The 27465-nt window shown below is 38.7% G+C and overlaps 1 protein-coding gene across 1 annotated transcript; it reads left to right on the forward strand.

Moving 5' to 3' along the window:
- The first annotated feature begins 110 nt into the window (after positions 1–110).
- On the forward strand, positions 111–27396 carry LOC117914580 (alpha-mannosidase I MNS4). The gene is made up of 18 exons (XM_034829961.1): positions 111–381; positions 1117–1236; positions 1338–1430; positions 2128–2214; positions 3494–3584; positions 4345–4400; positions 4811–4883; positions 6681–6790; positions 14517–14567; positions 15516–15604; positions 15736–15817; positions 15891–16004; positions 22751–22830; positions 24138–24273; positions 25459–25529; positions 25714–25957; positions 26428–26791; positions 26881–27396. The coding sequence occupies exons 1-17, from the start codon at positions 259–261 to the stop codon at positions 26755–26757; spliced, it is 1950 nt and encodes a 649-aa protein (XP_034685852.1). The 5' UTR covers positions 111–258; the 3' UTR covers positions 26758–26791; positions 26881–27396.
- The last annotated feature ends 69 nt before the right edge of the window (positions 27397–27465 follow it).

The raw sequence follows: 27465 nt of genomic DNA on the forward strand, positions 1-27465 counted from the left end.
TTATTTTTAGACGAAAATACCAAGAAAAAAAAAACCTAATTAAACTCTAAAAAAATATATATATATATTTTAAATAATTTTTTCTATGATGGCTTCGCCCAGACTTCCAGTATTCGATCAACCTTCTCGCCTTGTGTCTTCCCCGCATTTAAAACTCCGCCATGAAAGCTTTCGAAGGGCAGAAGGGAAAGAGAAAAGCAGATGTTACTGTTGCTTAAAGCGAGAGAGAGAGAGACGGAGGGAGATAGAAAGTAGAGAATGGAAGCTGTGAAACCATGGATTCTATTGTTCTCAATACTCCTCCTATTCTCTCACATTTTCATTCTCACTACTCTCGCCGAAGGCGTTACTCCCCAGGAAGCCAAGCTACTACGCGACGAGGTTTTTGTTTTATTTTATTTTTGTGTTTCTGAGAGCTGACTTCAATTACGCTCTGTTTGGTTGCCCGGAAAACGCTGGAAAGGATAGAGGGATACGGAAACTTGAAACTTGTGAACTTGGTCATATTAACTTGAACCCAATTTCATTTGAGATTCGGTGTTCTAATATCATTTTTTGCTTTGTTCTGTTTGCAGTTAAATGTGGCGTTAGGGTTTGTAGTGATTTGAGATTTGAGATTGGTTAGTTGTTGGAGCAATTGTAGTGACTTGTAATTTTTGCCCTAGGTGGGGTGGGGGGTGGGGAGACTAATGATGAAGTTTCTGAGAGTGAGTACGTTAAAAGAAGCAGTTGAATTGGATCATGCTCATTATGCTTGTTGAAGCTATTTACATTGCATTTTCATTGAACATAAAATCAGGATTCATGGTGAGGATTTTTATAGATTTCATGGGACAGGGACTTAGGCAATTTCCTTTTTGTCATATGAAATGGTAGTGGATTTACTGAAATGTCACTGTTGGTTGTTGCAATGTTGATTTCTTCTTCATCTTAGTTAATGGTAGAATTTGTACTTGCATTATGATAGGGATTAACACTTTTACCAGCTTGAGTGGTCATTAGCTTAAACTGCACCTTAATGATTTGAACTTAAGGGAATAGGAAAATTCCAATATGAGTTGGGATTTAGCTAAATGGTTTATGGTTGGTAATTGATGCATTTACCGTCTGCCATAGGTACGTGGCATGTTCTATCATGCGTTTGATGGATATATGGAGAATGCTTTTCCTTTAGATGAATTAAGACCTCTGACATGCGAGGGAGAAGACACACTAGGAGGTTATGCCTTGACTCTGGTATGAGAAATTCATTTTCTTTTGTTCTTTTGAATTTATTTATTTGTTATTGAACTTTTCATAATAAACTTTTATATCATGTTGGCATCATGTCATCACAGATTGACTCCTTAGACACACTAGCTTTATTGGGTGACCGAGAGCGGTTTGCTACCTCAGTTGAATGGATTGGTAAAAACCTTCGGTTTGATATTGTGAGTAATGCTCTTTTCTTGCATTAATGATATGACCTATCATTTTTGGGGTGTGTTGTTGCCCATAATACATTGACAGCTTCACTTGGTCAAATATTAGACTCTGATTTCATAAAACAGATTAGGCACTTAAGCCCCAGTATTTATATTATCATTTGTGACATATCTTTCGATATTTTGATACTTCATGAAAACTTACCTGATGTATGCTTATTGTCCACTAATGATTTTTTTTTTCTCCAATTTTTTTTATTCAGGGGGTAAAACCACTAGTTTTCAATTTCAAATAAACCTTCACAATCCTAAATTTCTTTTTTAAGTCCTTGCATTTCTTAGAAGTGATTAGAAGTTAGAACCATCTCAGTTTTTCTCAATTTGGTCACTGTAATTTGTATGGTCTCATAAAATATGGTAAGGTAAGTGAAAATTTTCATGCTTCAATATAATATTTTGTCAATAGTGATATTCATCAAGAATTTGTAGTCTCAAAGTATTTCTTATTTTTGCTCTCTTTAGTTCCTCGTATTGGACCCTTTTTGTTGCATTATCTAGTTCTTAATATACACTCTTATTTTTGGCTATCGTTGCCTTTGTCAATGTATTGACAATCATTTCAATCTGGCTGGGCTTGCTGCTTTGGTTACTGCAAAATAAACACATCAATCTAAACTTTTGAGCTTATTGTGTCCACTTGCAGAATAAGACGGTATCTGTGTTTGAGACTACCATCCGAATCCTTGGAGGTTTACTTTCTGGTCATCTTATTGCCAGTGATTATGCTACGGTATTTTTCACACACCTTTGTGGATCTTTTTCCAAACAATTTCTCACATGGACTGTGATGTGAAGCAAAGTGATTGTCTTTGTTCAATTAAAATCATATATTCTGGTACAGTGGGGTTGGCAATTGATAATGTGTCTTGTTATTAGTTTATAGGTGCTCCTAGAAGGAAAATAATGTGTTGGAAGTACTTCCATTAGCTAGTATATCTTCAAGAAAGCAAATGCAGCAATAACAATGGTTAGAACAGGCCCCAATATTAAATGCTTTTTATGTTCTATGGTATGATTTCTATAAACTTGACCTTTTATTCTTAAGCTAAAAACAGATCCTAACTGAAAGTAGACTACAATCAATTTAGTAAAAAATTGAACTCTTAGAAGGACTTTCTAACCCAATCTACTCAAAATTAAAAACCCTATCGTTTGGAAACAGCTCTTGGAGTTAACAACATAAATTAGAATTTGAAAAATGTCCTTAGGCCTCTTATGGGGCAGCAAGCATGTTGTAACACTGGTATGCAATAATATAATGCTAGATGAGTGATAACCTTGGATCTTGTTGATCTGGATCAATTAGGAGCTGTAACTGAGGGCAAAAGCTCTAGTCAGCTTGGTTACGTAGTAATTATGACCATCCATTGGGCTTGAGAGTACTTGGGTTGACATCAATTGGATATGACCCTTTAATGGATCATGTTTATGAAAATTGCTTGATCGAAGGGAATCAGTGAATGTAGTGATTATTGATCCTACTTGGTAAATATAAGAGATATTCTAACTATAAAAGGTGTTTTACTTTCTTGTTTTGCTATGCAACTACTATACAGTACATTACATGATTCATGATACAAAGCAATACACAATTGATTATTCCGAAACACAGAAATTGTTCTTGCATACTGTACTAGTATTGGTTCGCACAGTCAATATGCCATTCTATTTGACTGTGGACTGTGATACAACTTGTGATCAGTTGATAGGGCCTTAGTATGTAGATTTCTAGCCTGGGGCAGTGTATGCTGGTTTACTTTACTGCAGCTAGGATCTCATGATATGAGTCCAATTTACCTATTTACTAAAATCTCAGGATATATTTTGATTTTATCAAAGGGTATATAGCCGGATTATGACTTACAGATCTCCAGTGGAACTTTGTTTTGTTTAAAGATTCCTAAACTTCTTTTCCCTTTCGCTTTTGTTTCTATTTTCTAGAATTACTGCAGTGTTATAGTGTACTCCATGTTAAGGTCTTGAGGCATTTCTATGTTTTTTGAGTGCAGGGTATGAAAATTCCATCCTATGACAATCAATTGCTTCATTTGTGTGAGGATCTGGCACGGAGATTGTTACCTGCATTTGACACTCCTACAGGTATCTTATTGGAGCATTCTTTGGTACTTACACACAGAACTGTACACAAATGGTTTCAGGCTGGACTTTGCTACTTTTTATTTTGTTTTTTTATCACTTAGATTATTGGTTCCTTAGTTTTACAGGAACAATGTCTGTCCCACTTATTCCTCATGTCTTTTGGTAACTTGGTGTGAATTATCAGCATTATGCAGATTATCTACTTGAAAATATTTTTTCTAAAAAAGACGACAGGAGTAATTGATCATAACTGAATGTGAGAAAATGTATGTTACATTAAATGCCACCGTATCTGCAGTTTAGCATGTAGGCCTGAGTCTACAAGGGGTAGAGTAGGATTGCCAGTAGTTTGGATTTAGTTTCAGGTTTAATTATTCAAGAGATTTGACTTCTCAGGTGACACAAGACTGTTGCATGACTAGCTTTGCTGGATAGAAAGTATTTTGCAGCTAGATAATTTGAATTGTGAAACAATCCTAGTAGGCTCTCAACATTAGCTTGTTTAAACTCATTCAAGCTTGCTTGGTATGATTAATGAGCTGAGCTCAAGCCTGATCTGCAGCTTGTTTTCTTAAGTAGCAAGCTTGGGCAACAGATACCAGCTTGTCAACTGGTAAAAGTGACACTTGGTAATGGTGATTTCACTACTTGATGGTCACTTAGCACAGAGATCTTTACTTTAATAGAGAAAAAGCTTTAAATGTTCTCTGTTATAGACTTCTATCATATTATGACCTCTTTAAGCTATGATGTATTGCAGGAATTCCCTTTGGATCTGTCAATCTATTGCATGGAGTTGATGAACATGAAAGCAAGGCAAAGCCTCTCTGTATTTTCTTTCCCTCTTATGTGAAAAATCTGTTTTATACTCCAACATTTCTTAATGCATACTCATACTGAAGCAGCTAATCATCTTGTGGGACAATTCATGTCATATTTTTACATTTATATGAGCTTATGCCTCAAATTATACCATAATGTTAATAGTAAATTGCCATGCACATTTTCTTGTGTTGCAACCCTAAAATTTTTAAAGATCTGTTGTAGCTAGTCACCCCTGACAATTAGCTAAGAATCAACAAGTGGAGATCCACACTTGTAGCAAATGAAATGGAAATTGCTATTCTTTCTCACTATTGGATTAATGCATATTTTTGCTTCCTTTTTGTGACTCCATCCCATATTGTTCAGATACATTTCTGAATGTCTGATTTGTCTTTTTTTAGATAACTTCAACAGCAGGTGGTGGGACATTGACCTTGGAATTTGGGGTGCTTAGCCGCTTAACTAATGATCCCAGTAAGTGTTTATTATCCTTTCTGTAGGGCTAGTACATATCATTTTTCAACTTTTTTTGACTGGAATCTGGCCTCTAATTGATTTTCTTTTATTTTTTTCCCAATGGGGGAAACATGCTATTGGTATTCACCATTTTGTAACCGTCACTAGATCTTGCAGCCTGCGATGGACATAATCCTTGTGGAGGGTGGTGTCATTATCCTCCTGTAGGACCACTACATTTCACTTTTCTACCTGTTTTTAACTGGAATCTGGCCTAGTTTATGTGTGTGTGTGTGTGTGTATTTGTAGGCAAAGGACAGAATATATTAAAGGCACCTGAAAAAGGATGTACCAAAGTGCATAAGAAGTATATAGGAAGCGTCATCAAGCAAGCAAAAAAGAAAAGAGGGAGAATAAAAAACAACCTCTCTCTACCTAAAGCCTATCATGGTCAGAGAGTAGTCATCTATGTACGCTCTAGAGCAGATTCCCAAAAGATACACATAAAGAAAGATTTGATTGCTTGATTCGTTTGGCGTCTTCAAATGACCTCCTATTTCTTTCCATCCATAACATTCAGAAAATACACAAAGGAGCGGCCTTCTAAGCTTTCTTCTGCATCTTCTCCACAAAAGAACCATGCCAACTCAGTAGGTTTCCTCTTAGTGAAGAGTGTATTACCTAAGTCACTCCAAAAGGAGAAAAAACTAGCTGCCACAGAATTCTCGCTTGGAGAAGTGCAGGAGCATATGGTCAATTGACTCCGTTTCCCCTTTACACATGTAGCTGATCCAACTGGTTGGCCAGTCTATATATATTCACTGGAGAGATGCTATCAGTATTCATCCTTGTGTAACCAAATCTAAGTCTTGCTGCCTGTGGTGGACATAATCCATGTGGAGGTTGGCAGGATGTTGCCAAATTATAAGTTTGGTTTCCAAAATGGCATCAATATTGACAGTTTCCACACTGACGACAACACTTAGGTTCTTTCCATGCACATGCACACAAAAACCGTTGATATTGACAATTTCCACACAGACAGCAGCTCTTAGGTTCTTTGTGCATGTGCACACACACATGCTACTATTATGTTATTCATAGCTCATAGATTTTTTGATTCCACTATCTTCTAATAAGGCATGGCTTATGCTATATATGTGGTTAATTCCTTCATGATTTCTCACTTGGATCACTATAGTTTGTTAATTATTTATTAATATTTGGTAAATTGAGTCATGTGTCACGATTGTCTTCCTCTATTTGATTTCTGCTTTGTGCATAGTTGGTGAAGAAATTGATCTATCATTGACTTATTTATTTTTTTGGAAAACTTTCTTAAGCAAGATATTATCTTGTTTCAACGCTGAAGCTAATTATTGTACACTGGCTTGTTTGTTTGAATATCTCCATGCTGACAGGGAGTTTAATATTTTCATGCATTTTTTTTTCCATCAGAAATATCTGTGTGATTTGGGATGACTGAAATTTTTACATGTGAACCACACATATTGAGATCAATTGCCATCCCAATTTTTTTTGATAAGTGGAGATCAATTTCCATCTCATTGTTTGCATTATATAATTGGGATCTCTATTCCACATCAAACATGCTTACTTTTTTACACATTATTGTATGCTTCTCTTGTTATCTTATGCTTCTCTCTCTCTCTCTCTCTCTCTCACACACACACACACACACACACACACACACACAAACACAAACACGATTCTTCTCCTTTTTTGGGTGGAGGGATCTTTGCATTTATTGTTGAAAGAGGTTTTATATTTATGTCCATTCTCATATACATGCAGTTTTCGAGCAAGTTACAAAGAATGCAGTGCGTGGATTATGGGCTCGCCGATCAAAGCTGAACCTAGTTGGTGCTCATATCAATGTTTTTACAGGTGAATGGACACAGAAGGTAACATTTGTTTTAACATGAAAACATTGTAAGGGCCTTCTTTTCTATTTCTAAGATAGAGAAATGCTTAGTTATTTAACATCATAATTTCTTTATTTTTTTAATACAGCTTTAGATGAAGTAATCAAAAGTAATATTATGAGTATATAAGACTCATCATGTTGATGATGAGTCTTTTATACTCATAATATTACTTATCAAAAAGACTCATCATGTTTGCCATTATACTCTTTTATTAAGGTTATATTCCTTTAGTTTAAGTATGATATGTATACTTTAGAGTTCTGTAATGATTAGAAGACATGTTTAACTTTGTACTTCTGCCCAGGATTTTTGTTTCTCACAATGCTATTTCAAATATTGATAAGAAAAAACTGCATGTGGTGAAAATATGGACTTAATTGGCTACTTCAAGTTCCAAGAATTCTCTGTTTAAACTTTTGGTATTTTTTTGTTTTTGTTTTTTTAATTTTTTTTGTTGTGATCTCTATGTCTTTCCTCTTTTCCCACAATCAAGAAAAGGGTAAACTTCATATACACCTCCTATTATTTAGCCTTAGATGCACTTGGACTTCTTTTTTTTCTCCTTTTTTTTTTTTTTTTGTTTTTTTTCTCCTCTTGCTTGGTTTTCTGCTTCACATGGGCCACTCCATCAAATGCCTGTTAATTATCCTAACAAAAGTGGTTGAATTCTTGATATATATATATATATATATATATATATATATATATATATATCCCTTAAAATATGAGAACTATCTTTAATTTCATCATTGAAGGGACCATGGCTGCCTTCTCTCCTCCCTTTAACACTTTTCCTTTCCCTTCCCCCTTCACCATTGTGCCTTCTGCAATGGTTGTGCGGCCACATTAGCTGGACCATGAGTTTTCCTTTTAGTTGGGGAAGGTGGCATCAGCCATGACTCTTGTGTGTGTGTGTGTTTTTTTCAAATTATTATTATTATTTTGGAAGTGGAAAGTGGCACCAGCTGTGGTTGCATGGCCATGGTTCTCTCTATTTCTCTCTCCGCTTCTTCTTTTGTAAGTTTAGGAAGGAGAAGAAAGGAAAATGTTGGCATAGACCATCACTCTCTCTCTCTCTCTCTATATATATATATATAAATATATATACATATATCTTAAATTTGAGAAGGAAGAAGAGAGAGAGAAGGAGAAAGAGAGGGTGTATCTTAGACATTACATTTGTCCACTAAGGTGTTGATGCTGAAGGTGGAAAAGGTAGTTCTAAAAGAGGATGTGGTCCCAAGTGCATCTGAGGCTATTGACAAGAATTGTAAAATGAACTTTACTCCTAAAAAAGAACAAAACGAAATGTTAAAGAGTTAATAGTAGTTATTTGGTAAGGGGTAGTTTAGTCTTTTTGTCTTTTATTGTGAAAGTCTATATATACTCTGTACTCTTTTCTTGAAGAATTAAGACACTATTTTTTTCTCTCACTCAACATGGTATAGAGCAAGTTTGATTTGGAACCTTAGCCCTAAAAAAAAAAAAAAAAAAGAAAAGAAAGCACTCCAACCTTAACATGTTACAGTACTGTGCTATGGTACTATGCTACACTAATACACTATAGTGCCGTGCTACTGTGATCTGCTATGGCACTGCTACCTTGGCCTTTGACACTAGTGCTTATGTGATTGGTTGTATTTTGTGATGAGTAAGAAAATGATAACTCCTTGCATCAAGTTTGAAGATCAGTTGGGTGATGTGTTTATTAAATCTTTGGGGAGAAATCCTTTTTTCTGTTATGTGCTCCAAGCTGGTGATACACACAAGGCAAGAAATTAACCAGAAAACGCAGAGAAAAAGTAGAGGAATAACTGGTATTTCTGTATTAATGTTTGAAATGCAATATCTAAGCTTTCGAGAGGCTTAGTTCTCTCCCAAATGGGCAAGCCCAATTCTAGATCATTCTTTCCATCCCCTCCCCCCAAATCCCCCCTCACCTTTTATTCCCTTCACCCCTCTGGTCCTAACAGAAAATCTCAACCAAATACCCAACACCTCCTTTCTAACAGAATTTGCAATCATTCCTTCCACGTCAGCTACTGCTTGCAATTCCAGAATTATTCTTACGCCTAGTGTAGGTGAAGTGCACAGGTGGCCTAACATTACCTCCCCCCAAACTTTCACCTTGTCCTCAAGGTGGAAAGCAGGAAATTGTTGGTGAATCAAATGAAAATCTTCCCAAGTGGCTTCATATTCTGGTAAAGACTTCCATTTCAACAGCACTTCAACTTCACCCGGCTGGCCTTGAGCTTTCGGACGAACATCTAGCAATAAATCCGGCTCCACAACAAGTTCAAGTTCAGGAGTTAATTGTGGAGGTAAAACTGGTGAAGAAGAGGAGACTCCATGTGCAGGTCGCAACTGAGAGACATGGAAAACAGGATGGATTGCTGCTGTTGGGGGAAGCTCCAGCTTATAAGCCACCTTGCCAATACGTTGCAGAACCTTGAAAGGACCATAATATCGAGCAGCTAATTTTTCGAACTTTCGCTGCGCAAGAGAACGCTGCCGATATGGTTTCAGCTTCAAAAAAACTAAGTCACCATCTTGAAATTCTGCATGATGACGCTTGGTATCAGCTTGCAGCTTCATCCGCTGTTGCGCCCGTAACAAATGCATGCGCAAATCATCCAAGACAACATCTCGATCATCCAAAAGCTGATCTACAGTAGACACCAACGCAATGCCTCGTTCATAACGGATGAGAGGGGGTGGATCGCGACCATACAAAGCACGGAAAGGGGTACAACAAGTGGAGGAGTGAAATGAAGTATTGTACCAGTATTCAGCCCAAGCCAACCATCGAGCCCAACTACGCGGCTTATCAGAAGCAAAACAGCGCAAATAAGTTTCTAGACATCGATTAACAACCTCCGTTTGGCCATCAGTTTGTGGATGATAGGCAGTGCTACGCTTAAGAGAAGTCCCTTGCAACTTAAACAACTCATTCCAGAAATTGCTCAAGAATACTCTATCCCGATCAGAAATAATGGATTGAGGAATGCCATGAAGCCTCACAATTTCACGAGTGAAAATGGTAGCGACCGAGACGGCTGTAAATGGGTGTCTTAAGCCGATAAAATGAGCATATTTACTAAGTCGATCCACCACTACCAAGATTGCATCCAAACCTTCCGAACGAGGTAGCCCTTCAATGAAATCAAGTGTGATCTCATCCCAAACCTGCGCCGGAAGAGGAATGGGCTGCAGGAACCCAGCAGGTGTGGTGGCCAAATACTTGTGCTGCTGACAAACCAAGCATTCCCGAACAAACTTGGCTATGTCCTTACGCATACCAACCCAATATAACTCAGCTGCAAGGCGGTGATAAGTTTTTGTTTCCCCTGAATGGCCCCCAACTGGAGTGGTATGAAACTCTCCAATTAGAGTAGAAATGAGCTTAGATGTCCGTGGAATAACGAGACGATTCTTGTAAAACAATACCCCTTGTTCCACAGTAAACCCAACATGAGACTGAGTGCCCGAAGTGATGTTGTCCTTTAATTTCTTCAGAAAATCATCCTCTGCCAATTCTGTCCGTAAAGTGTCCCAATGCTGCCACTGAGGTACTACTAAGGTGGTACACTCTACTTGATCAGATACACGGGAGAGAGCATCTGCTACTCGATTGCTTGCCCCACTACGGTATTGTATATCGAAGTCATACCCCATGAGTTTAGTAACCCACTTTTGGTATTCTTCCCCAACTATTCGCTGCTCCAAAAGGAACTTCAAACTCAGCTGATCTGTCCTCACAATGAACCGTCTTCCACGTAGATATGGCCGCCACCTCAAAACAGCAAATACAATGGCCATCAATTCCTTCTCATATATAGACTTAAGGCGAGCTCGAGAACCAAGAACTTGGCTATAATAAGCCACTGGCTGCTGGTCCTGGAGAAGAACAGCACCCAAACCAAATCCAGAGGCATCTGTCTCTATGATAAAGGGTTTGGTGAAATCGGGCAACGCTAAAACAGGGGCTGAGGTCATGGCTTGCTTAAGTGTTTCAAAGGCTGCAGCGGCTTCCGAATTCCACCCAAATTTATCCTTCTTTAATTGATCAGTCAATGGCAAAGCAATGCGGGCATACCCAGCCACAAACTTTCGATAATACCCTGTCAATCCCAAAAATCCCCTTAGAGCTTTCAAAGTGGTGGGGGTTGGCCAAGAGAGCATGGCCTGAATCTTGCTAGGATCTGCTGCTACCCCCTGTCCAGAAATGATATGGCCCAAGTAAGCCACCTTAGTTTTCCCGAATTCACACTTTTTTTGGTTGACGAAGAGGCGGTTAGCCTGCAGAATCTCTAGAGCTTGTTTTAGGTGCTGTTGGTGGGACTCTTCAGAAGGACTATAAATCAGGATGTCGTCGAAAAATACCAAGACAAACTTCCTAAGGTAGGGCCGGAAGACATCATTCATCAAGGATTGGAAAGTAGCAGGGGCATTCATGAGCCCAAAGGGCATGATGAGGAATTCGTAATGCCCATCGTGAGTCCGAAAAGTTGTTTTGTGAATATCTTGGCTACTAACTCTGATTTGATGATAACCCGACTTCAAGTCTAACTTAGAGAAAATTTTTGCACCGTGTAACTCATCTAGTAACTCATCTATTACTGGAATTGGATAGTTATCTGGTACTGTTACCTTATTCAATGCCCTATAATCCACACAAAATCGCCAAGACCCATCCTTCTTCTTAACAAGCAGAACTGGACTTGAAAAGGGACTGTTACTGACTTGGATTATTCCAGCTGCAAGCATTTCCTTGATTAATCTTTCAATTTCGTCTTTTTGGGCATGAGGATAGCGATACGGACGAACACTAATCGGTTGGCTGTCGTCTTTTAGTACAATGGAATGTTCATGTCCTCTAATAGGGGGTAGTCCCATGGGCATGTCAAAAACTTCTGCATAATCTGCCAAAATCTGATGTAGAAATGGTGGCACATCGGACTTTTCTTCACCCAAGCCTTCTAACTGATTCAACTCCACTAAAATTCCAGTGCCCTCATGCTTGATGGTTCGCATCATAGCCTTTAGAGACACTAGTGTCTTTCCCAGTGAAGGATCCCCACGTAGAGTAACAGATTCATTACCCAGCCTAAACTTCATTACTTGAGTTTTCCAGTTGGTATGTGTCATACCCAAGGTCTCAAGCCATTTGATTCCCAAAATCACATCAGCACTTCCCAACCCTAGTGGTAAAAATTCTTCTACAACATCAATCCCCTGTAGATGAAGAGCTACCCCTCTGCATAATCCTCTCCCACGGACAGCAGTTCCGGTCCCCATAGTAACCCCATATTCCTCACTGTCATCAATAGGCAACTGTATTCTTTTAACCAAATCTAAAGATATAAAATTATGGGTTGCACCTGGATCGATCAAGACCACCACCTCCTGCTCACCCACCATTCCCTTTAATTTCATAGTTTTTGGGGTAGTTAATCCCACAACAGAGCTGAGCGAAACTTCTGCCACTTGATTAAGTTCAACCGCCTCCAAATCAGCCACTGCCTCTTCCGTAACGTCAATCTGACTCGATTCTTCTTCATCGGCGTCATGTATGAGAAGAACACTTAGTTCTTTCTTCTTGCAGCGATGCCCGGGTCCCCATTTTTCATCACATCGAAAGCACAATCCCTTATCTCGTTTCTTTTGTAGCTCCGAATCAGAAAGTCTCCTCACTTCCCCGGCGATCTTGGCTTCCGAATGATTTGCCCTAAAAATTGATCGGGAGGCTTCAGAGGGCACAATACTGCCCCGTGAAGTCCCTGTTCCTGCTCTTGTAACCCCACTAAAGGGTTTATGGGCTTTAGTGATCCACAATTTTTCCTCAATCCTTTGGGCCAAGTCCATGGCCCGGCCCAAATTGCTGGGTTCCAGAATCCTAACCTCCACTCTGATTTCTGGCTTCAGCCCGTTAATGAAATTACCCAGAGCTACTTCATCAGAAATGTTCTCTAATGGCGCCGACAACTCGATGAATCTCCGGCGATAATCCTGTACACTTCCGTCTTGAACCAGGGCTAACCATTGCTCGTGAAGAGTGCCGGCCTAGGTTGTTCGAAACTGCTTCAAGAGAAGCATCTTCATCTCTTCCCAAAGAACGATGGATCTTTTCCTGTTTTCCCACTGATACCAAAGCAGTGCATCACCTTCAAAAGCCATAATTGCAGCCTCAAGTTTCTCTTCATTTGTTAGCCGATTAAATGCAAAATATCGCTCCGCCTTGAGAATCCATCCATCCGGATTCGTTCCGACAAACGGAGGCATTTCGAGCTTCCGAAATCGGGATTCATGGCGAAATCCGGCGGAACCAGGGCTGCCATCTGACCCATGAACCTCCCCCATAAAAGGTCTGTCTGCCCTATTTCCCCCCAGAAGAAATTCCTCCAGCCCGTACAGCGTCTTCTTGCAATTTGATGAATTGCTCGAATCTGTGATTCAGATTCTGCATCTCCTCCTTTAGCGTACCCACTTCACGCCGAAATTCTCCCTGCACTGCTGCAATTACCTCCTCCATAGAATCCATACGCTGAGCCATGTTTTTACTAGCCATTTTCTCAAGTTCGTTACCGCTCTGATACCAATTTGATACACACAAGGCAAGAAATTAACCAGAAAACGCAGAGAAAAAGTAGAGGAATAACTGGTATTTCTGTATTAATGTTTGAAATGCAATATCTAAGCTTTCGAGAGGCTTAGTTCTCTCCCAAATGGGCAAGCCCAATTCTAGATCATTCTTTCCATCCCCTCCCCCCAAATCCCCCCTCACCTTTTATTCCCTTCACCCCTCTGGTCCTAACAGAAAATCTCAACCAAATACCCAACACCTCCTTTCTAACAGAATTTGCAATCATTCCTTCCACGTCAGCTACTGCTTGCAATTCCAGAATTATTCTTACGCCTAGTGTAGGTGAAGTGCACAGGTGGCCTAATAGCTGGGTCTTAGTAATATATATGCCCATCTTGAGGTGAAGTGTCAAAAGAGTTATTAGTAGTTATTTCCTAAGGTGTAGTTTAGTGTTTTTTTGTTGTTGTTGTGGTAAAAGCCTGTATGGATGCTTTGTACTCTTTTCTTAAAGAAAAAGACTTTTTTTTTCTCTCACTCAACAAAAGAAAAAAAAAAAGACAAAAAGAAAGAACGAAAGAAATTTCCACCAACCAAGAAAAGAAGAAAAACTGCAATCTGGCAAAGGCATGCAGACAATCCTGGGTTGAGAATTTAAACTTCCAATAGAATTGTGAAAGGTTTAATGATGCCTTTCAAATTGTGAGTAAGTTGCCTCTTAGTTTTGTAAGGGATTTTAGCTTTGCTTTTGTTTTGTTATTGACACATGTACTCTTTTTGTTAGTTGTTCTAATTTACTTGAAAATAGCCCATCTTTCTTGTTCCTTTAAATTCTGAGTATTGAATTGTAGTTTCTGATTAAAAACAAAGACAAAATTTCTGCATGATTGTCTACTCATCACTTATTATGGCACACCATTAAAGGAAAAGCACTAACTAGATGTAAACTACAGTTATTAGTGTTTTCCTTTTTCTTTTCTACTAATTTTGACAGTAATCTGAAATTTTTTCTTATGGAGCTTCTTGCCAGTGTTGGATTTTCCCCATGAATGAACTTCATGTTGTATGGAAGATTTAGTCTCTTTGTACTATCTAAAGTTACATTTCTTTGTTGCTTTTCAGGATGCTGGAATAGGAACAAGTATTGACTCATTTTATGAGTATCTCTTGAAGGTTAGTTTCATTTATGGAAATGATTAAAAATCACCTTGAGATTTTTTATTATAATTATTAAATATGTTTAGGAAATCTATGGTTCTATGGATCCCATTCTAGACGAAATTCATTAACAATTTCATTGGAGGGGATGGATGCATGGGAGCTTTCTAATATTCTTGGATCTTTCAGAGATTCTTCTCCCCTTCTTCACACTCCCTGCACATTGGAAAGGATGTATGCATGTTTGCATTCAAATATTTCTTAAAGAGATAGTAGCTATCTCTAGAACCTTTTACTATTGCATGGTTGCTAAGGAGAAACAAATAGCACATCCTGTATTTAGTTTAATAAAATTCATGGAATTCTGTCTGCTTGGTCGTATTTCTGTTGCTTTGCATTCATCATTGCAGTGTTTTCTTTCTCCAGTTTTGTTTACTTTTATGAATGTTTTCCTACCATGTAATTATCTTCCGCTTTTTCAATACGTTTCATTTCCTTCCAAAGATCAAGAAGAAAAAAAAGTTCTATGCAAATTTTTTTACTGGATCACTGTTGAGCACTTCTATCCCTTTGAACTGCTGAGAAGAATCCTACCAAATCATTGCTGTTTCTAAATGACCGCTATTTTTGGTCTACTAGGATTTTTGTTCTGTAGCTGACATTTCTCTGCTTCCACTTTCTGGCATAACATGTTTAGTTGGCTTCCTTGTACCCCTGTTGAACCAAATACCAAATCACAAGCTTGCATTTTATGTCCTAGTGTAATAGAAAACAATACCCGAAGTGTTGCCAGCCTTCTTATTGCATGTTAATAGTGATTATCTTAAATGTATGGGCACTTTATAATGTAAAAAATATGCAAATATTCACATGCATGGTGTCAAATTCCTCCCTTTTTTTTGGCAGAAAATGGTGGATTTTCTCCTCTTTTGATCTTGTTTTCATTTTATGATCTCATTTCAGGCTTACTTATTATTTGGGGATGAAGAGTACCTGTTCATATTCCAAGAAGCTTATGGGGCTGCTATGTACTATCTTTACAATGATCCATGGTAAATGATTGTGGCTATCATGTGCTAGTATATGAATCTACAATTCCTTGACTTTGTTTTATTCATTTATTATTTATTAGAATTGGTTTTAACCCGATCACAAATTAGGTTTAATTTTTATGTGTCTGTAGGTATGTGGAGGTAAACATGGATTCTGCTGCTATTGTTTGGCCATTATTTAATAGTTTGCAAGCATTCTGGCCAGGCCTTCAGGTATTTTATCTATTATTTATATATTATAAATTTTGCATTGTTGATTAATCAAAACCGATTATCATTTTGGAAGGTTCTAGCTGGAGACATTGACCCTGCTATTCGAACGCATACTGCCTTTTTTAGTGTTTGGAAAAGATATGGCTTCACCCCAGAGGGTTTTAATCTTGCCACATTAAGTGTTCAGGTATCTGAACTGCCATTATCTGAAAACTGATGCAATACTGTTGTTGATTCTTATTAATTTTTACCTTTGGGTTTCATGCAAGAAGCATATAAATATCTTATTCAAGGGCATGTGCACACAATGTGCATTCTGCATGCTATTTTGCTAAAATGATTTATCTGTCATCACTATGCCTTTGCCGTACGCTGTCTCAAATGATCATCAGGATAACACCATTTTCTGTCTAGCTTTTTTGATGGAGAATCTATTAGTTTGGAACTGCTATAGCATCCTACCATGATACAAGACAAATAGTTCGTTGGCCGCACAAACTCGGACATGAAAAGGGTTACCCCTGATCTTAGTTGGTTAATGTCATATTTAAGGCCATTTTCTGGAATGCCATAAATAAAATCCATTTTCTAAAAGATAAAAAAGAAATTAAAAAAGGAAAAAGGCATATATGTCTCTTTGAAAAGAGCGATGTTAAATACACCCATAAATTCTTTCTGAACCCATTCATTTTCTTTTTGTTTGTGAAAGGGCATAAATGCCCTCATCTTCACACCCGCAGCCACAAATTAAAATCCTAATCCTTCATTCTCTTCTCTTCCCCCTTTTCTCCCTTACCTTTTTCTTTCCTTCCCCTTCCCTTCTTCAGATCAATTTATTAATTTCAACTGAAATGAGAGAAAAGAAAAGAAAGGGCATGTGTGGCCATGGCTGCTGCCTTGACCAGCAACACCTGGCTATGCACTCTCTCATTTTTTGTTTTTAATTTTTTTATTCCAGTTTATGGAAAAAAAAAAATGGAAATCTGAAAAAGGGAAGGGAAGGGAGAGGAGAGAGAGAGAAGAGAAGGAAAGGGAAGAAAAAGGGAAGGAGAAGTGTTAAGGTTAGGGTTTGCTGGGTGGTGGGTGTTGGTGTGAAGAAGATGGGGGCATTTTTGCCCTTTCACATGTCTTTTTTATTTGGAAAAAAAAAAAAGGTAGATGCAGAGAGAGCATAGATGGATGTATTGAACATCACCCATTTGAAAAATGACACATAGATATGCCATGTATCTACTTGAAAAATGGCACCGATAAATTTTGACTTCTTACTAGTGTCCTAGCATATATCACTGTTTTTTGTTCTGAAGAATTTCTGAATTCCTTTATTGATGCTTTAGGTACACACCATACACATATATATACACAAATGACTGAATAAGAAAAAATCAATCTAGCTTGATTCTCTCCTAAAATTAGGAAACTGAATCATCCTAAATGATCTCTCCTTTTTTATTCCTAAAATACTTTCCTAAATTAAAAACCCTAACTTTGAATGCCAAATTTCAACACTCCCCCTCAAGCTGGAGAATATATATCATATAATCCCAGCTTGCAAGTTAAGTCTTCAAAGTTAGGCCTAGGTAAAGCTTTGGTGAGGATGTCTGCGGTTTGGTGCTTGGTAGGAACATAGTTCAATCTAACCGTCTCACTAGTCACCTTCTCTGTGATGAAGTGTCTGTCAATCTCAACGTGCTTGGTCCTGTCATGATGCACGGGGTTCTTTGCTATGCTTATAGCTGCCTGATTATCACACATCATCAGAATTGGAGATGAACTCGTTTGCCCCAGTTCACTAAGAACCCTTTTTATCCAAATCCCTTCACAGATTCCCTGTGCAAGAGCTCTGTACTCAGCTTCTGCACTACTTCTGGCTACAACTGATTGCTTCTTACTCCTCCAGGTAACAAGATTTCCCCAGACAAAAGAACAATATCCAGAAGTGGACCGCCTGTCAATGATGTTTCCTGCCCAATCCGCATTTGAGTATACTTCAGTGTCACGGTTCTCTGTCTTTCTGAAGAATAAACCTTTCCCTGGTGTCATTTTTAAATATCTAAGAATCCTGTAGACTGCTTCCATGTATTCCTCAGTGGGGCTGTGCATGAATTGACTTACAGCACTCACTGCAAAGCCAATATCTGGCCGAGTGTGTGAGAGATAAATCAAGCGCCCGACGAGCCGCTGATATCTCCCCCTGTCTACCGGTGTACTTTCTTTCTCGATACCAAGTTTCTTCTGACTATCCATAGGAGTATCAATTGGTTTACATCCAAGCATACCGGTCTCCTTAAGAAGATCGAGTATGTATTTTCTTTGAGAGACTACAATTCCCTTCCTTGATCTAGCCACTTCCATACCAAGGAAATATTTCAAATTTCCAAGGTCTTTAACTTCAAACTCCTCTGACAAATACTTCTTCAAATTCTGTAATTCCTCCATATCATTCCCAGATAGAATAATATCATCAACATAGACTATCAATATGGCCATTTTCCCGGCATGAGACTTCTTGACAAATAGAGTATGATCAGCCTGACCTTGTTTGTAGCCCAGCTTCAGGACTGCTTTTGTGAATCTATCAAACCAGGCTCGAGGAGATTGTTTAAGGCCGTACAAGGATTTTTGGAGTTTGCAAACCTGATTCTTTGCCATACTTCCTTCGAAACCAGGTGGTATTTTCATGTAGACTTCCTCTTCTAGGTCACCATTTAGAAACGCATTTTTTATGTCCAGTTGTTGCAAGCACCAATCTTGATTGACAGCCAATGAGAGAAGAATCCTGATAGTGTTCAGTTTTGCAACAGGTGCAAAAGTCTCCTGATAGTCTATCCCATAGGATTGTGTAAACCCTCTAGCTACCAAACGAGCCTTGAATCTCTCGACTGATCCATCTGCTTTGTATTTTATGGTGAAAATCCACTTGCACCCCACGGGCCTCTTCCCAACTGGCAAATCTGTGATAGTCCACGTCCCATTCTTCTCAAGTGCATCAATCTCATCTTGTACTGCCTTCTTCCATTCTGAAATTTTTAATGCCTCTTGTATTGTGTTGGGAACCTGAGTATCATCAAGAGAAGTAGCAAATGCTCTGTAAGATGGTGATAGCCCTTCATATGTAACATAATTCCCAATTGGATGATCTGTACATCTCCTAACACCCTTCCTCAATGCAATCGGCAGAGTAGAATCATCAATGCTGGGAATTAACACCTCTCCAGCCCTATCCTCACCTATGTTCTCTTCAGGAAGACTTGAATTGGAGTCAATATATTGGCCACATGTTGACTGTGATCTGTGCTCTAATTCCTGTCTTTTCCTCCTCCTGATGTAAACTTGTAAGTTCTCATTAGCAAGTTGTGGGGCTATAGGTTGAATAGGCATGGGAGACTGGATGGTCACAGGAGATGGCTGGACTGATGACGGTATGGGTGTGGACAACTCAGTGGGCGCGAATTGGAAAGGATTTGGTGACTCTGAGTGAAAAGAAGGTACACCCTTAAGAAGAGACTCCCAAACTTGATGTTCATTCATGCTCTCCCCCTGAACATGAGATTTGGGATAGAAGAAGACATGTTCAAAGAAAAAGACGTCCATGGTGGTGTAAAATCTTTTGTTGGTTGGAGAATAGCATTTGTACCCTTTTTGGGTTGGAGAATACCCTAGGAAAATGCACTTATTCGCTCGAGGAGCAAATTTGCTACGATTTTGAGGATACACATGAACGAATGCCGTGCAACCAAATACTTTGAGTGGTAAATCAGAAGAGGCTGCACGGGTGTGAGGAAATTGTTTTAAGAAAAGTTGACGTGGGGATTGAAAGGTAAGCACTCTGGATGGCATACGGTTAATCAAATAAGTAGCTGTGAGAATAGCTTCCCCCCATAAATAGTTTGGAACATTAGAGGAAAACATAAGGCACCGGGCAACCTCCAAGAGATGTCTATTCTTGCGTTCAGCCACCCCATTTTGTTGTGGGGTGTCAACGCAAGAACTTATGTGGATAATGCCGTGATTTTGAAGATAAGTACTGAGACTACTAGTAAAGTATTCCTTTGCATTATCTGACTTGAGGACTTGAATTTTGGAATTGAATTGATTTTGAACCATAAGATGGAAGGTTTGAAAAATGTGCCCGACCTCTGACTTTTCTTTCATAAGGAAAACCCATGTTACCCGTGTATGATCATCAACAAATGTCACAAACCATCGAGTGCCAGAAATATTTTTTATCCGGGAGGGACCCCACACATCACTATGTACTAGAGAGAAAACAGTCGAAGGTTTGTATGGGATTTGAGGATAGACTGTTCGAGTATGCTTTGCAAACTGACAAATTTCACAGTGATAAGATGCTGGATTTTTATTGATAAATAATTTGGGAAACAATTTTGCAAGGTAAACAAAGCTAGGATGACCAAGGCGATAGTGTAACATTATAATCTCACTATCTTTATTGACCTTAGAATTTGACACAGAATTGAAAGACTCTAACATACTCTGAGACTGTACGCAACTTGCTTGAGAGACTTGGTTTGAGAATTGGCCACATGAGAGGAGGTAGAGCCCGGAACACAGTTCAGCACTGCCAATCATCTTCCCCGATTTCAAGTCCTGAAAAACACACAAGTTTGGATAAAATTTAGTAACACATTGGAGATCACGGGCCAATTTGCTAATGGACAAAAGATTACAATCCAAGTTTGGAACATAGAGAACAGAGTCAAGATATAAGTCTTTAGTAAGTTTTATAGAACCTGTCCCGGCAATTTTTGACTTTGAACCATCAGCAATATGGACAGATGAATGACCATTACTTGGCTTGTAATTTTGAAGAATGGTAGCATCTCCTGTCATGTGATCAGAAGCACCTGTGTCCACTATCCACGACTTCATTCCTCCTCGATTAGCAGTGAAGGCTACGCCGGTAGTACTGCCACTGCCAACTTGGCTTAATAGTTTCTGTAGCATCTCCATCTGCTCTTTGTTGAATGGACTCGGCTCGGGAACAGATGTGCTCTCAGAGTTGGCAGCCACGTGTGCTCTGCCATCTCTATCAGACCGTGGCTTTGGTTTCCAATCAGCCGGTTTGCCATGAAGCTTCCAGCAAGTCTCCTTATAATGGCCTGGTTTCTTACAATAATCACACCAAGGCCTATCCCGTTTCTGACTATCTCCACCACTACTATTAAATGACCGAGCCGCAAGGGCAGAGGCATCCAATGTTGGGGCAGGTTGCTCTTTGGATCCCATCATCACTTTCTTTCTACTTTCTTCACGCCTAACCTCTGAAAAAGCCTCCCTGAGACTTGGCAGGGGTTTAATGCCCATGATTCGGCCTCTAACATCATCCAATTCCCTGTTTAGTCCTAGGAAAAACTTGAACAGTCTCTTTTGTTCCACAATTTTCCTGTATGTTGCTGCATCATCAGGACATTTCCATGAGTGAGTCTCGAATAAGTCAAGGTGCTGCCAATACCTTGTGAGTGTGTTGTAATACTGAGTAACTGTCTGCTCTCCTTGGCGGAAGTCATGTAGGGCTGATTCAACCTGAAAAAGTTCTGAAATATTTTCAGAACTTGAGTAAGTTTCTTTGGCCGCATCCCATATGTCCTTTGCAGTCCTAAACAGCAAGAAATTTTCACCTATGTCATTGTTCATGGAATTGATAAGCCATGACATGATCATGCTGTTTTCAATCTTCCACTTCCTGAAACCCGGTTCTGTAGTTTCTGGCATGACTGCTTCTCCAGTGAGGTACTCATCCTTTCCTTTACCGCAAATGAACAGCAACACAGATTGTGACCACTGTAAGTAGTTATGGCCATTTAATTTGTGTCTTGTGATGAGAATAGGAGAGGAATCACTGCCACCAAGGTTTGGAATTTCAGATCTGCCTCCTAATTCTGGCGACGTGACGCTGGATACTTGTGATGATGCCATTCCGTATTTCGTCATGGACCGGAAAGGTAGAAGAACACTTCCCAAGGCACGTGCAGGGATTGGAGTTGAGGAAAAATAGCCGGAGGACGTCGGAAAAGCTGATCGGAGGGCTCGCGGAGGCAAAAAGACCCCAAAAGAGGCACGTGCAGGGCTTGGATGGCAGAAACAGGTACGTAGGGTGGCTGGTCGGCGTCAGGCGAGCTTGGAGTAGGAAGCGCGTCGCCGAAAAGTGGCTTACGCGCCCTCACGCGCCGGCGCGTGAGATGCAGTTGCCGGCCGGAAAAACGCGCATGGGCGGCGCGTGGATGGTTTTCTGGCTCCGGTGTTTTGGGAAAAGTTGTAGATCTCCTCCAGACGCTCCTTGCGGTGTGAAAAAAAAAGTTCACCGGAAAAGTTCGCCGGCGGTGAATGTTTTTCTGACGACGATTCGATCGACCGGAAAGCGTTTTCTCCCTTGACTCTAAGAACAGGGACTGATGATCGGAATGAGAGATGGTCGGATTGAGAGATGGCCAGAGAGATTTGGCCGGAATGAATGATGGCCTGAATAAGAGGTGGCCAGAAGGATTAGGGTTTCAGAAAACTGGCTCTGATACCATGAAGAATTTCCGAATTCCTTTATTGATGCTTTAGGTACACACCATACACATATATATACACAAATGACTGAATAAGAAAAAATCAATCTAGCTTGATTCTCTCCTAAAATTAGGAAACTGAATCATCCTAAATGATCTCTCCTTTTTTATTCCTAAAATACTTTCCTAAATTAAAAACCCTAACTTTGAATGCCAAATTTCAACATGTTCTATGCTTTTTTTCTTTCATCAGATTCATTGTTATGTTTTTCTTGAATTATTTTCCTTTTCATTTCTTGTTTCTGGTTTCTTTATTAGTAGATGATGGCTATTTTTCGTGCTCCTTAATAATAGATTTCTTATTTCTTACAGGGGTGTATCTCCAGTAGTTTAACTTTTAATACTTTCTTTTCAGCATGGCCAGAAAAGTTATCCACTTCGTCCAGAGTTAATGGAGAGCACATATTGGCTCTATAAGGCTACCAGGAACCCCAGGTAAGCTAATATCCAATTTATGATTCCCTGTTTACTTATCTTTTTTTTTTTGGTCTTTATTTTCAAGACATAATTTCCTTTTTGGTAAGAACCTTTAACTGAAAAATTTTAGGTTGAAGGAGGTTTAAATCTTCTTTTCATTTTGTTCTTATTTTTTTCCCCTTTCTTTCCCTCTTGTTCATTCACCATGATAATTTGAAAAGCTAATGAATGAATAAAGCATAATAAATGTGGGGAGATTCCTTTTATATCTTAGTCATTGCATCAAGATATCAAAACATTTCTTTCCATCTTGCAAGGCTTTTTGTTTTCCACAAAAAACAGAAAACAAAAAAGGGAGACTGAAAAGAAAGATGTCAATTTATTTGGATCAATGTTTTTAAACCCAGAATAGATAGACTGTACAATTGAATTGCTAGGACAGTGAAGCACTTTTAGGCATCCAGTTGTGGAAGCAATTTGGGTTTCAGATGAAATATTGAAATGCTTTGCCCCAAAAAAATAATATGGTTGTAGTCTTTTTTCTTGGTCTTCCATTATGCAAGTTATTATTTGATTTTTCCTGTCTCTGTCTTAATTTTTACAATTTTCTGTTAAGCACCTCGCCTACTTTATAGTTCTAGTCTGCCTACCAAATGGAGGAAACAGATATTATACCATCCTCATGTAGTTTTCCATTCAGAAAAGCATTCCCCACATATCATTGGAACGAAGGCTACTTTCTTCACTAATGGCATATTTTGTTGGCTTTATTATTAGTCTTGGTTGGAAAACATTGTGATTTTGGTAGCTTCTACCTTTCTCAATATGCCAAATGTGCCCTACTAAACAATTTTCTCATAAAAGTTATTTTTTCATGGTGTTGCCACATTTTGGACACTTCATATTCCAATTTGATAACTGAAATATGCTTGATCTATTTCATAAAGTAGGTAGTACCACTTTGTAGACCCTGAAAGTTTCACTTTGGGGGTTGGTAGAGCATACTCTGTTGAGTTTTTACTCCTAAGCTTAATGTTTCCACTTTTGCTGTAAAATTTTCTGCCTCAAAAGAAACTCATGCACTAGAATCATAGAAAGTGTTGTTAGTGATCAGCAACCTTCATTTTTACCCCTTTTTCCTAACTATAAAGTGGATGAACAAGGGAAGAGACAATTTGATCTTTTATGAAATATAATCTGAAACATATGTTTATTTTTTGTGAGATTGTGCATTTGTTTGTGCTGGTTCATAACTTATTTTCAACTCTTTCCTCTTGTTAATATGGAAAATTGTTATGTTCTCCCTGAAAATTTTCTTCTTCTAGATATCTTGATGCTGGAAGGGACATGGTTACTAGCTTGCAGTATGGGGCTCGATGCCCTTGTGGATACTGTCACATATCAGATGTAGAGTTTCATAAACAGGAAGATCACATGGAGAGCTTTTTTCTAGCTGAAACAGTAAGGATCAATTTTACACCTGTAAATTCAAATGTTGATCTCTCCTCTCAGCTTCTTGTCGTGTTTAGAGGAACTTCATTGTGAAATGGGGATGAAGAAACTTTCTTTTTGTATGACTATCACACAGGCAGGGTAGTTGAGGGTCTCTCAGCTGACTATCTAATCTCATGCTTTACTTAATAATTGGTGAAGAATGTTCTCATACTTTACTTAATAATTGGTGAAGAATGGGATATGAGAAATACTCATGATGAGGTGAAAACAATGGAAAGGTTGCAGTGATTAGATTGGATCTAATTTTGTCATGTGGAGTTACAATTGATGGTTTTTGGATGAATTGTTTTAGATACAAGAAATGTGTTTCATACTCTCTTTTCCGTAATATGTCTGTACTGGTCAAGGCAGCCTAGATTATAGCCTACAACCTATGTTGCTTGGCCTCGGTCATGGGTGTGGGGAGTTACATTATTTTAACTCCAAAATTTAGAATGTGGGGAGCTGACGAAAAAGGATCCAAAATTTAGATATGGATATCAGGATACAACACAATAAAAGGAAAAAGAGAACCCAATTAGAAATCAATGAAGGTAAAGATATCTTTGATAGGAATTTTTCCTATCTTTTTTCTTGTCTTTATCTTTTCTTCCTAATCCCTAAATATTTTTAATTTTCTATTTTTTCAATATGATAATTTGCTAAGGAAGTTGAAAAAAAAAAAACGAAGTCAAACAACCATATGCCAAGTAAAAAAGGAGTTTCCGACAAGGATCTCACAACCACACCCATATTGTGTTGCATTGACAGGGGTACACTTGGTGAAGTTGGAGCTTCTGGGTGTCATAGCCTGCAATTTACACAGGTTGGCTTGGCTTGGGTTGATTTGGTTGCAAGAGCATCAGATCTTTGCATTTGCCCGACCAAGCTTGACCCTAAACCCAATCTGCCCTGCCCTTTTTAAATGCTAGGGATGATGACTTCACTTTTTTGTTTGAGGATTTCCTTCCTGGAAGTGCCTAGTTGTGGTTCTCAATTTCCTTACAATAGCTTATGTATTCTTTGCCATCATGCCTTATGATAGTCTTCCATGTCTTTCTAGCATTTGTTTTTTGATTGGCTTGTGCTCCTTTTATTTCCTTATGTCATCTTTTTTCTTTTCATTGATTATTGAACTATCCACATTATTAGGTCAAGTATTTGTGGCTTCTTTTTGATTTGGCTGCGGGTTCGGACAACCTTGTTGAAAATGGGCCATACAAGTAAGTCCATGCATACTTGTACTTTTTTCTTTTTCTTTTTTTTTCCCCCTTCAATTGATTAAAAATCCAAAGCCTATTTGAACTGAAACATCTAGCAATTGAAATAAGATATCAATCTCAATTACAGTAGATGGTAACAGTTACTTGTTTCTATCATATTCTGTTAAAAATTCTCCCTTTACAGGTATATCTTCAGTACTGAAGGCCACTTATTGCCTGCAACCCCACAAATATCTCTTATACGTGAACATTGTTCATATTTTGGGGCCTACTGTAATAATGATGACTCAAGACAAGATTCTCGTACTTTGGACCTCTCAGCGGATCATCAGGAAAATAATAGTCAATTATATAGAGGTTGGGATCCTTCCAGTTCTCCGTCGGACAACACTCTCCGTGAGCCTACGTCTATTTCAGGATCAATGAAGGTCAGCTTAGAGTATTTTTAATTTGAACCTTATTGCCTACAAGGCATCATGTGCCTATATCATATTTACTTGACTTCTACATACTCCTCTTCCACAACCAACAACACCTCAATTTTTGTATTTTCATATTTGCCATTGTACTGCATATCATAGCACAAGGGATGTCATACCATCAAAGGAATTATCCTTTCAACTTCTCAAGATTAGGTCTCCTTATATTAGCCTGAGAAAGCGGGAAGCTAATTTACTTATCTTATTAAATTTTAGAGTTTTATTATTTCTGACATTTTATTAATTTAAAATTTAAGCACCTAATTAGTACATGAGTCTACAAAATTAAGTAAATAAATGATCACATGGTTGTTTAGTAGTATGGGAAAACACAATGGGGCATATGCAAAATAACCAATCTAGTTCCTCATAAATAATCTGAGTACTTCCCTTTTTCTATTTTCTTATATATCACACAGGGGCTATGTCCAGGACTAACTCATGGACAAAAGTTTGGCGTATCATATCTGGCTTCAACTGATAAAAAAACTCATGAGGGTGAGTCCACAAGCCAGAAAGAGGCAACTGTGGTTCCCACCCAATCTGCAGTGATTGTTTCTAATCCAGATGCCGAGTCCACAGGCCAAAGAGAGGTCACTGTGGTTCAAAGCCATTCACTGGTGGTTGTTTCTAACCCAGAAGTTGAGTTCTCACAACCTGATGACAAGAATGATCATGATAAAGATCAGGGATTGATTGAAGAAGAGCTAGAGAGTGACCCGTCTCAAGACATTGATGAAGGTGCATGAGTTGCTTGTTAAGACTTCTGGAGGAAGATAAATGGTGGGAATGCAAATTCATAATTATATGTTGTTTACTTCCTATATTTCTTCTGCTAAAAGAAGGCGGTTAACAGTGAATATACTGTACAGGGAGAAGTGCTGGAGCAGTTCAGCCTTTGTATACAGAAAGCCTATATATGAATCTGGGCTCTCGGACTGGGACGTGTGATTTCTGTTCATGGATTCGAGTCTGTCGCCTGCTATTGATGCGTTGGGCTTGGATCTTCGATGTGAGGATATAGACAAGAAGAACAAGCTGCCCTGTACGATATGTTGCTGGCTGTGTAATCTAGCTGATTTTATTTAAATTTGTTTTTGGGAATTCTGTGTAAAGTTGATTTATTTAGGAGAAGGCACATCTGCAGACATTGCTTGGAATAATAAGAGGCTTGGGTGGATCACAGACCTAATACTGCAGAAGCTCTGAACAATTTTTACCACCTGATTTGTTCAATTTTTAACAGGCATTGATGGCCCACCGGACATCTGTGGATTGGTCCCATTTCGGGCTTCCATCTATAGAGCATGGATAGATAAATTATGTTCTGATTATAATAATGATCCATTTAGATGTTGATATATATCACTTCATTATTTGGGCTGTTATTTTGATTTGAGGTCTGATCTTTGACTCTGCGAGACAGGCTTGGATCAGTGTCATAAGAATGATGGCGT

Source organism: Vitis riparia, chromosome 5 (genome assembly GCF_004353265.1).
Source record: "Vitis riparia cultivar Riparia Gloire de Montpellier isolate 1030 chromosome 5, EGFV_Vit.rip_1.0, whole genome shotgun sequence".
NCBI lineage: Eukaryota > Viridiplantae > Streptophyta > Magnoliopsida > Vitales > Vitaceae > Vitis > Vitis riparia.

What these genes read in the sequence shown, in the direction of transcription:
- LOC117914580 (XM_034829961.1), top strand. Translation starts at nt 259, where the DNA reads ATGGAAGCTGTGAAACCATGGATTCTATTGTTCTCAATACTCCTCCTA. An exon ending in CAGGTGAATGGACACAGAAG is followed by an intron (nt 6,791 to 14,516) that starts GTAACATTTGTT and finishes GTTGCTTTTCAG; the next exon opens with GATGCTGGAATAGGAACAAG. An exon ending in GCTTTTTTCTAGCTGAAACA is followed by an intron (nt 24,274 to 25,458) that starts GTAAGGATCAAT and finishes CCACATTATTAG; the next exon opens with GTCAAGTATTTGTGGCTTCT.